Below are 11,606 nucleotides of genomic sequence, written 5' to 3'. Positions count from 1 at the left end.
CGGGTCGAGAACCGCTAACCTCATGAATGTACAGTAGAATGAAAGTGGAAGTCGTGTCTCTTTAAGAGATTTGTGAAAATCTCGCGAGAATAGTCGCGAGTGGGCGTAAGAATTTCCTGTGTGTTATCGTTACCCGCTTTTTCATTTCTACTTTTTGGATGTAGTTAGTTGGCTGTGTATAAAAAAGACTACGAATCGCTCAAGGTAACAGACAGTTCGATTCAAACACACACATACACATACACACACACACACACAGACACAGACACACGGACACACAGACACACAGCCTTTTGGAAGCTTTTCTTTTAATAAATGATTTTTGGAAAGGCGTGCACGAGACCCTTATCAAGAGAAATTTCCGTGAGTAATAATTTAACTATAAATAAAAGGCTCCAGTGGCCCTCTGTCAGATTACATCACGTGACACCGATGGTGCGTTTATTTTTGTTTAAAATTTCATTGGGGCCAACAGTCAAGTGCATGTGTTTATTTACATTATTACACTCAATTGGGAAATCAATAGGTTGTCAAAATCAAATAATCAAAAAAACAGAATGTGTCCTCGCTGCAGTCCGTAGCGCGGTGACGTATGGGATTACATCCACTACGTACTGTATGCTGTAGCTGACACTGTTGATGAATTACCAAGCGATACACTGTGTTGTGTTTTGATGTGAGAATCCGTTTGACTCGTAGTCAGTCATTTGTGGCCAGTCTTAGAAACAGTGGAAGCGCAGTGTCCCAGGTTGTCCCTTTTACAGTATATTAGTTATCTTTTGCAGCTAGAACTCTGAGCCAAAGCTAGGTTGTATTTTGTTCACTTTTCTGTACAGTGTATATCTGTACAATGTACATCATTTCAAGTCCTCAGTGAATTTAATCACAGTAATGCTTCATAAATAATTATTGCAGTCATTACATAATGCCACTTGGATATAAACGTTGGCCAAGAAATGACCTGTGGTGGAAAGTAAATAACCAGTGCTGTTTCAATTTTTTGGGTGATATGTCTAAAATTATAATACAAGATTAAGGGTCTCCTGCTGTATTTCCTTTAGTAGCTATTACTGACACACAACTGCTTTGAATAAAGCACCAAACTCAACTTTTTATAGCTTGCGACAGATTATACCAGCACAGGCAATGTATCAGTCGCACTATCAATTATATTATTCTACTACATTATTAGGAACACCTGTACACCTGCACATTCATGCAGTTAATGATTATTTTTTTGAATTGTGCTGCTGCCACATGATTGGCTGATTAGATAACTGCATGAATGTACAGGTGTTCCTAATAAAGTGGGCAGAGTCTCTGTTGATGAACAAACAGGACTAAAATTACTATTCCAGAATGAATTAATATTGACCTACTCTAAACATGTGTGATAATTCAGTAAATAAACTTATTTATTACACAGGAAAATACTCACTAGTTACACCAGCCTCCATTGTCATTAAGGATATTTAATACCATTCAACATATAATGTTTACCCAAGTGATTGTGCAGTAGATAATTGCTCTCTGTCCTCTTTTTTAAATTAATGATTAGCCAGAGTGTGAGCAGCACATGAGCTAAAACGCCTGCTGAATCACTCTTCGGAAGAAACTCGAGTGAGAGGAGACTGCCATGGCTCACAGACTGTTTGAGGAGAAACACCATGCGTCAATTTACCAAAAGTATCGCATAATTCCACCTGATAGGGTTCTGGAGCTTATTCTGGAGTACCTGAACAAAAAGGTAGGACAGATATTCATTCTTGTTGTCCTTAATTTTATACTACTAACCATGGCTTTAAAATAAAGCCCCAGATCATATGTCTCAGTCTCCCTTCCATCACTGCAGGGTTTGGGCTCCTTCCTCCACCAACACACCTGACTCAGTTCATCAGCTAATGCTCGACAAAAAAATACTAGCTAAAACCTAGCTAAGAGAGAACAGTATAAAAACATTAGGAATATTTTCAACTTATAAGAAGGTTATGGTTACAAACATTCCTGCATTGTTTGGCAAACATGGCATAATAACCATGTGTGTCATTTTATGAATCTTTTTGTGTGTACATGTTTGCGTAAGCCACACTGAACTAAAAGTTAACACTGGAATTACAAAACTTTTAGGGAAAAAAAGGCTTTGATTTTCTTCGTACTTGTGTGCATATGTTGACCACCCTTAAATTGCAGAACCCGTTCCCAACACAGATCATTAGCAGGTAATGACGCCCACAAATCTCAATAAAAGATCAAGTGCACAGACGGCTGGGGACATGAAAGGAACAATGAGGAAAAAGGCACAAAGGCAGAAATGGAAGTTATTTTGACTCCCTTCTATGCCAATAAAAATATGTAGCGGTGTAACAGCACCTGAAAAGCACAAAATGTAGAGACATTTTTCTGAAAAGGTGAACTAGATGTAAATTTATTGAGGTGACAAGAAAATGGTGTGACATGAAAATGGAGTAGTCTTCGTTTCCTTCATAAGTGTGCCCTTAATCTTTTGTGAGCTGAGCCATTTGTTTACGGCTTATGGTTATGCACAGAATGGCCCATCCTCTGTTTATATGCAGCCTTTCTTTTGTTATAACTGAATGACTAATTTTTTTATTTTTCTTAATTTATGCAAAGTGTTGCAACAGTGCAGGAACGTGTAAAAAAAAAAAATAAATGCAGTGGCTTAAGTTTGTGAGCTCAAATCCTGGCACCATCAGTGTGCAACTGAGCCACAACATTGAGCAAGACACGTAACCTCTTCTGTTCAGCTCACTTATAGGTCGCATTGGATATCATTGTCTGCGAAATAAGTAAATATAAATATGGTTTGTTTGATAGAAAGGAGCTTCTCATGAGCTTGCTGTGGACCTGGGCTGTGGGACGGGACAGAACACTCGTCTGCTCGCCCCTCACTTCCAGAAAGTGGTGGGCATTGATGTCAGCGAGTGCCAGGTGGAGGAAGCCCGGGCAGTGCCAGGGTTTGCCAATGTCACCTACAGGTCTACCATGAAGCCTTTTCTGCAGTCTCTTCTATGGTTCATGTGAAAAGTTTAATGTGGTGATACATTGTGCACTGTGAATCATTTAAAATTGCCATTGTGCTTATCACAGGTCAGGTCCAGCTGAAGAGCTGCCATTTCCTGATGGCTCTGTGGATTTACTGACTGCAGCATCTGCAGCGCACTGGTTTGATACTGAGCGTTTCCTGAAGGAGGCAGCACGTGTGTTGAAGCCCCATGGCTGTATGGCTCTTCTGGGCTACACTGACGAGTTCAGCCTGTATTATGGCTCCTGTGGTGACAAACTGAACAACATCTGTGCAGAGGTGAGAACTGGAGGACACTGCCTGTCAAAAATTTGGGAGTACCTTTTAGACAGGGGCATCCCCTCAGAGTTCCCCAGAATAAGATGGCCAAATCCAGACTGATGGTTCGCTTCACTTTCACTCCCTTTAGAAGCAAAGCTCTGCTCATGAGTCAAGTTGAATTAAGGTTTTGGGGGCAGAAATAAGATCTACAATATATGGCCAAAAGTATGTGGACAGCTGAACATCTCACTCACGTGTTCCTTCTCTAAACTGTTGCCACAAAATTGAAAGCACACCGTTGACTAGATTGATTTGTATGCTGTAGCTTTAAGATTTCCCTTTTTACCGGAATGAAAGGGCCCAAGCCTGTTCCAGCATGACAATGCCCTGTGCACAAAACGACCTCAACCCGACTGAACATCTTTGGACTGAATTGAAACACTGACTGCACACAAGGCCTCCTTGCCTGACATCAATGCCTGATCTCACTAATGCTCTTGTGACTGAATGAGCACAAATCCCCAGACACGCTCAAAATCTCGTGTAAAGCCTTCCCAGAAGAGTGGAGGTTAAATCTGGAACAGAATGTTCAACAAGCACTTATGGGTTTGATGCTCAAGTATCCACATACTCCTTGGAATATAGTGCATGTTCTCACGGCTGTGATTGTTCACTCAACCAATTCTTTTTCTTCTGGAAACAGACATTGATGTCATTCAAAGGAAAATGAGCAAAATTGGCATTGACAAATCGGGTTAATGCATTTATCACTCAAACACAAAATTAGTTTAGTTAATGTATTCTTGTGCAAATATAATGAAATGAAACCTGAACTATTAAAGAAAATGTATTGATACAATGCCACTCAAATGCCTAGATGCCTTTTTACATTTACTACTATAATAATCATATACAATGGTATATTCTGTTTCTGTTTCTTCAGGTGAAAAAGGTTATCAAACCGTATGCTAGTCCTCGGGTGGTGATAGCCAACAGTAGACTACAGGCTTTATTTGAAGCTATACCTTTCCCTGACAAAGAGAGGTACATGCAAATGACAACCTGTGTGAGCACAGCCTCTTATTTTAACACAAATCTTATGCAGTAGCATCAGTCCAATGCTTTGTGTAGTTTTTTTTTAGTCTGTTGCAGTCTTTCACCAGGAATTTTGGTGCAAGCCACTAGTTTAATCAGTTCAGTTTGGCCTTCAATATATCTGCCTCCTGTTTGGTCAGAATTAATGCTTATTATTCAATTTTCGGAGTTAACTTTATACTTTTGATTTTGAAAAAAAATGCATATTTGGGACAGGGTGGGTCGAGGCTGAAAATGTACAACATTTTAAAAATGAATTGTTCAGAAATATGTCCAGAGAAAAATCTTTTTGCAAGCCTGCATATAAATAACAAATTTATTGAGTATGGAGAAGAAAAAGCGGCTACTAATTTACTTTATTATTTAATACATTATTAAATTAAATTATGCAGAATGCAGCGAGCTGCAGAAGCACTTTAATTCTGCATCTCAAATCTACTGTTCACAAGCCATAATTCATAAGATGAGTAAAATCAGGATCAAATTATGTTCTCAATAAATAGACAATGAGCCTCATTTATTACACTATATGGAAGGCCAACTTATGCATATAAGAAGCCAACTATAGTGTGAACCTTGATTGACTTCAGATCATAGAATATGCATGAATTACTGCACTTTTATAGTCAATTGCTTATTTTTTATATCATTTACAGCTTTTAGCAGACATCCTTGTTGAGACACTTATACAGTGGGGGAAATAAGTATTGGATGCATCAACATTTTTTTTCTTCAGTAAGTATATTTACAATGAGGCTATTCACATGAAATTTTCACCAAACATCAGTATTGACTCAAGAAATCCAGAAATATAAAGAATTCACAACATTAAAGTCTAAAGTTATGTGTAATAAAGTGGAATGACACGCTAAGAAAAAGCAGTTCTCCAAGGCAAGGAACCAGCTGAAATCCGTAAGTAGTTAGAAAGTAATTATACCTCCCATCTGTGCAAATTAATATCAGCTGGTTTAGTAAATTGATGGTCTGTAAAAAAGGCTTTGCGTTACCAAGGTGTCACACAAGAAACATCTCATGATGGGTAAAAGCAAAGACCTCTCCAAAGACCTTCACAACCTTATTGTTTCGAAACATTTTGATGGAATCGGATCGTATTTCAAAACTTCTGAATCCTCCAGTAAGCCCCATTGAGGCCATTATCCACTAGTGGAAGCAACATCACTCCATCATCAACCGGCCATGCACAGGAGCTCCTCGCAAGATCTCTGACCAGGGAGTCAAAAGAATAGTTAGAAGAGTAGCCCAAGAGCCAAGGACCACTCAGAAAGAGCTCCAGAAACTCTTGGAGGCAGCAGATGTCATCGTCACAGAGAAAACAATAGGCAATGCACTCCACTGCTCACGCTCAATTGGTTTCAAAGAAAAAAAATCACTGTGTTAGAATGGCCCAGTCAATCACCTGACTTGAATCCAATTGAAGAAGATTTAAAGACAATATGTTTAGAAGAATGGGACAAAATCACACCTGAATACTGCAGCCCTTTAATTTCTTCATACAGGAAGCGTCTTGAAGCTGTCATTACAAACAAAGGCTTCTCCAATAAGTATTAAATACATTTCAGTTAGCATGTCCAGTACTTTTTCCTGTGTCATTCCACTTTATTACACAACTTTATTTATGGACTTTAATGTTGTGAATAATTTATATCTCTGGATTTCTTGAGAAAATACTCTAGAAAAAAATGTTGACACATCCAATACTTATTTCCTCCACTGTAGATACTCAATCACGTTATCAAAAATACATACTTGTGCTAGTTCACTAGGACTAATAGTATCATTGAGAAAAGCATGCCAACCCAAACCCATAAATTAAGACAAATAAAACTAATCATTCAATTATGACAAAAGACATGCTGGGGTATAAAGCGTGGACGGGTTCTGACCTCAACCCCACTGAACCTCTTTGGGATGAACTGGACCGCTGACTGCACCCAGGCCTGCTCACCCAACATCAGTGCCTGACCTCACTAATTCTCTTGTGTGTGAATGAGCAAATCCGCAAAGCTATGCTCCAAAATCTAGTGGAAAGCCTTCCCAATGAGTCAAAATAACTTCTGCTTCAGCAACAAAATTTCACTGTGGTTTAATTTTTGGGCCTTAACTGTGTTATTATATTGCTAAATATCTAACTGTAGTGTGATCATTTAGTAATATAATGTTGCCCGTTTAAGCACCATTTTAACTGGCTGGCCTTAAGTAACCTGCCTGGAAGGTGCAGGCAGTCCAGGTTAATCAACTTTGAGGATTCCGGGCAACTGAGTTTTCTCGAACAGCCGCTCTCACTGTGCGCCGCTGCCACCCTGCTGTCTGCCTCTGCTGGTAGCGCAGCCTTTTACACCAGAACTGATATAAACATCTATCTATTATTGCCTAACATGAAGGTAACATCTTAAGGAGGTCATAGATGCCTGATGAGAAGCTGGGTAGAGTTTATGTTTAAAACCAAAAACCAAGTTTGATCATTGCAGTTTAGTGAAGTATTCATTCCCACCAAACAAAATATATTATTTGAATCGGTGGGTTTATCATTCAGGTGTGGAGGATTGTTTCTGAGCTGTATTAGAGCACAGTAGTGCATTTAGGGCAGAGTTATTACCCAATGTTAGGATAGATATTTAAAAATTGTGCAGCAACAAAGGAGCTCTGTATCAGCGTAATTCATCCAAGAGCTACAGTTCATTGATGGTTTACAGTAGGAAAATACAGTATAAAAATACATTATTAACTTATTCATATTTTACATGTTACATGCTGCCAACAATGTAATGTAGGTTAAAATCTACATTACTTCAGAGTCGGAACTAAAGTTGGTGTGATACTATTTTTGTCTTAAGCTTTAATCTGTCTCTCTTTGGGAAGGATTGAAAGAATTCCTGTGAAGATGGAGATGACGGTTGCAGGCGCAGTTGGCTTTGTGGAGTCTTTCTCTTATTGTCAGACCTACTTTAAGAAAGATCCCCAAGCTGCAGCTGCTCTTTTAGAGTCAATGATGAAACGGTAACCAGTTTACTAATAATTCAATATATTTTGTAGTTTTATATAATTGGTGTAATATGATAACAGGAGCTAGCTTGTTTTGAGGACATTTCAAAACATTAAATGCAAGTATAAACAGATAAAAAGTACAATATCGTTTTTTTATTAAATAATCCAATTAATGTAATGTAAGAGATAAAATGGCCTGTGCTGTTGTAAGATAATAAACCAAACACCATCATACCACCTCATTGTTGATTATTTCCCTATAACAGCATGCCCTGGTGTTTTATTCCTTCCATATTATCATCTCTTGTGATGTTGTGCTTTACAGTAAATTTATTCTTATGAAAGATATTTTTGTATACATTGTGTTTATAGATACAAATTTTAATGCATTCAGCCTCCATTCTGTTTCAGGCTTCTAGAGGAAATGGGCGTCTCATCACCTGACACTAAGTTAGAGTTCACGACGGACTTCTATTGTGTGCTGGCGTGCAAACCAGAGTGAAGAGAACCACTCTGAATTGAGGGAGGACTAACATGATGGTCGCAGAATATTTTTCATGGCCATTTACCATAACATTTGTGCACTATTAAATAAACCTGTTATTAGTAGAAATCTTCCTTATGTACCACATATTTGCACACAAAATGTTAAAACAGTAAATTATGTCCAGAAGTATAGTCAAACTATAAAAGCTAATAAAACCTTAATTTTACATGTGTGACTTGGAGCAGTTTCTCTTGCTGTGAATATTACATTCTGAACATGAATATTGCATAAAAATGTTTACATTACATTCAAACTTTCTCCAGTCCAAGGTAATCATGCTTAAATGCAGTGTGTGTGTGTGTGTGGAATTTATATCCATGTGCAAGTCAGAACCTTTTTTTTTTCAGGTGGTTCCCAAGTGCTGGAAAGCTGATGTCTAACACAGTTTGTTGATTTCACTGCTCAGAGAAAATTCAATTTACCAGTTAGTTAATTAGGAAACTAACTCATGGAAGAAGTTGAGAATGGAGGGTCTGTCTTTTTTTGTTGGTATATTTAACATGCAGGCGTACATTATATTATCAGTATGTTTCACTGTTTTCACACCTAGTTCATTTGAGCCCTCCAAATGCTCTCAGAGCAGTTTAGCATGTATATGTGAACAAACCATGTGATCTTAGACCCCCATAAAAGGAACCGTACTTTGACCACCTCCGGAGATTGTGTAGGTACAGTTTGTTTGTGGTTCGATTTCTTCATGATATGTGAAAGCAATGAGGTCCCGGTCCCCTTTGCATTTCATTTCGACATCTATACCTGGAGGCTTGCCATACGTGCAGCCATGTTCTGTCACTGCTGAAAACAACACAAAACTTTTCAGCATGTCAGGTCATGGGATTGTGTTGTCTCAGGAGGAGAGCTGTGAACTTGAAATTTGGAAAGAGGATTGCTTTAAACGCCAACTATCCTCAACGCACGAGAACATAAAAGTGTTTTGTTTTCTCAAAAAATTAAGAAAAGAGTCTAGAACAGAACTGCACTACAATGCCTGGTAAAAGTAATTTAAAAAAATAATAAAAAAACTATGATAGAAGTACATGAGCACACGTGACAAAATGTGTCGAAGGGGTGAGTCTGCTAAAATGAAGGATTACTGGCCCTTCTATGATGACTTGGATAAAATATTGGCTGCAAGCTGGAGTCTGAGTTCTTATGAAGTTGTGGTGTGAATAAGAAAGGGTCTGACACACTTCATTGCTGAAGAGGACCAAAAAAAGAACCGGGTTCTCTTTTGAGTCCACTATATTGTGAACAGCAAAAGGACTGAGGTCACTTTCGGCTGGTTCAGCTTCTGGTTCACTTAAAATGAACTGGGTTTGGTTCTTTTAAAATGAACTATGTGTGAAAACACCCTAAATGTGGTGATTTCATCATTTTTGCCAGGCGTTGTATTTTACAATTTGGATTTGTTGCCACTAGATGGCGCACGAACGCTATTACCAGACTGATTACAGGAATATGAGTTGGATAATCTTTGCCTGGTACTCAGAAAGAAAGTGCTTCTAAAAAGAGACTTGAAGAGAAGCCTGAAGTTTAGATGTAAGATTTGTACCATGCTCGTACAGGGGGCACATTCTGGACACAGAAATGACAGATACTATTTTTCACATCAATTGTGAAAACAAATAAACAAATAATATTTTTAAAAAGGAAAAAAATTTTGGGGCTGTTTTGTTTTTACAAGAATGAAATAAAATTAAAAAACTTAAATAAAAATAAATAAGCTTTATTTTAAAGCAATAAAAATGTGTTTTTATTAGTGTGTAATTTAACACTAGATTAAATTACACTACATTAAATTACAGTTGCTTAGCATATTCAGTCACCAGAGCCAAACCGAAGTCTCCTTGAACTCAATAACCGAACGCCCTAACCACAGGACTACAGAAATCTGGACAATAATACCTCCCTCAAGACACAAACCCTGTGCGGATTGGACCATTTAGTGAAGCTGCTTTAGACAAACACAAAGTTGTTAATTTACTGCCATAGAGTGAAGCTGCTTTGAACAAACACAAATCACTTAATGTACACACTTAGAATACCATTTGTTAGAAAGTGTGTTATAGTTTTAGATTATGCTTGCTGTGCAGAGAGGTACAGACTGACAAAGAAATCAATTAGGCCTACTGTTTAGTAAGACACAGAATTCATCTAACTCAATATACACTTAGAATATAACTTGATCAAAAGTGTACTATGAATTTAGATAAGGCTTCCCACAAGTAATATCTAACTGTTGGGTATACATACTAGATTGTACCTGATTAACATATCCAAACATTAGTAAACTTTGTAGTTACACACATTGAAACATTAGTCAACTTTATAGTTACACACTGATTACACTTTATATTCGATATAATATTCTATTTACATTCACTTTATATTCTATATTCTGGGACTTACTAAGTCCCACCTAGCTCAAGAGAGTAATCTCACAATCCAGTCCAATCTTTAACACTAACTAGTGATCAATGAATGATCATGTCAGCCATCTACCAATGTCCAAATCCTGAAACCACTCTCTTGTGGAGACAGGAAACAAACATCTCCTCTCCCATTGACTAGAAAGGAGTAAAAGATTTTGTCTCCCTTTCCTTAACCACAAAAATCAAGGCAGTGTTTGTAAGTGTGAGGATGCATTTGGTTTAGCACTTGCCCGTGGTTGTCACGGTGATGTAGAATACACAGTTGATTAAGCACATATAGCTGATACAAGTATAGACTGATAAACATGAATACAAAACAATTTTCTCGGTTTGATTACAATGATCAATCAGACACGTATCACCCTGTCTCTAAACACACTTGCTCATATTTTAATAGAAAAATGGGGAAAAAACAGAAAAATAAAAAAAACATCACATCCTTTCTCAGGGGATGTCTTAGCAATGTTTGTCTTTGACCCAGATACTTTGCGTATCACAGGGGGTCACCTTTGGGGAGAGGTCAAGCTAGTACTTACACTCAGGGCATGGTTTATCAAGCCTCTACTTTGTCCTCACTTGAGGAACTGGAATCTGTTTCATCCAGTTGCAGCTGATCAGACATCCAATCTGGCTTCATTTTAGACCCTATCTCACGTTTTGACTTGTTCTTTCTTATGAGATGTCAACCACTGGATCGTCCCCTTCGATCACCTAATCATCTTTTCTCCTAGGTCTTAATCTATTAGAATGTATTATTATAATACAACCAGTCCCACCAGACTCACACCCCCACAGTCTGTACAAATGATGCAATCACTCAAACCAGATTCAAACATTCAATGAAAAGCAGACATATCTCACAAAGTTCTGTGTTACCAGCTCAATCTGAAGATCACACACAGCTGTGTTTTTTTTTCTCACTCACTCTCCGTCAATTGCAAGCATGTCCATGCAGTTAAGAGCCCACACATACACTGAGGCCTTCACTCACAATTGTCTCCAAAAACTAATTTTCAGAACTTATCAAACACACCTGTCTCCTTATTTTATGGAGCTCATTCACATACACACCTTATTCTAGTTATCATTCAGTCACATATAATAACAGAGTGATATCTTCCTAATGTAAGGCTCCTGGAGTGCTGCCCCTCACCAAAGTCGAATCTAGCCTGGCCTGGACACCCCATTCATTTCCAACACTCACTCCCTGGGGAGAGTCTAA

At 38.1% G+C, this 11,606-nt stretch overlaps 1 protein-coding gene across 4 annotated transcripts; it reads left to right on the top strand.

Annotated features, from left to right (window-relative positions):
* The first annotated feature begins 4 nt into the window (after positions 1 to 4).
* LOC108266249 (uncharacterized) lies at positions 5 to 8,118 on the top strand. 4 transcript variants are annotated; one of them, XM_017469336.2, is made up of 7 exons: positions 5 to 204; positions 1,559 to 1,747; positions 2,836 to 2,996; positions 3,109 to 3,322; positions 4,248 to 4,348; positions 7,280 to 7,417; positions 7,817 to 8,118. In XM_017469336.2, the coding sequence occupies exons 2-7, from the start codon at positions 1,637 to 1,639 to the stop codon at positions 7,905 to 7,907; spliced, it is 816 nt and encodes a 271-aa protein (XP_017324825.1). In that variant the 5' UTR covers positions 5 to 204; positions 1,559 to 1,636; the 3' UTR covers positions 7,908 to 8,118. The 4 variants fall into 4 exon arrangements, with proteins under 4 accessions (XP_017324825.1, XP_017324826.1, XP_017324827.1 ...); XM_017469337.3 differs by having other exon boundaries at positions 74 to 204; positions 1,563 to 1,747; XM_017469338.3 differs by lacking the exon at positions 5 to 204 and adding an exon at positions 218 to 363.
* The last annotated feature ends 3,488 nt before the right edge of the window (positions 8,119 to 11,606 follow it).

This window comes from Ictalurus punctatus, chromosome 6, assembly GCF_001660625.3.
Source record: "Ictalurus punctatus breed USDA103 chromosome 6, Coco_2.0, whole genome shotgun sequence".
Lineage (NCBI taxonomy): Eukaryota > Metazoa > Chordata > Actinopteri > Siluriformes > Ictaluridae > Ictalurus > Ictalurus punctatus.
The sequence above is the reverse complement of the archived record's forward strand: the minus strand, read 5'-3'. Positions and strand labels throughout refer to the sequence as shown.

Excerpts from the sequence above, each read along its gene's own strand:
- LOC108266249 (XM_017469336.2), top strand. The coding sequence starts at position 1,637 with ATGGCTCACAGACTGTTTGAGGAGAAACACCATGCGTCAATTTACCAA. Across the intron at positions 3,323-4,247 it reads TGAACAACATCTGTGCAGAG|GTGAAAAAGGTTATCAAACC; the intron begins GTGAGAACTGGA and ends CTGTTTCTTCAG. Across the intron at positions 4,349-7,279 it reads CCTTTCCCTGACAAAGAGAG|GATTGAAAGAATTCCTGTGA; the intron begins GTACATGCAAAT and ends CTCTTTGGGAAG.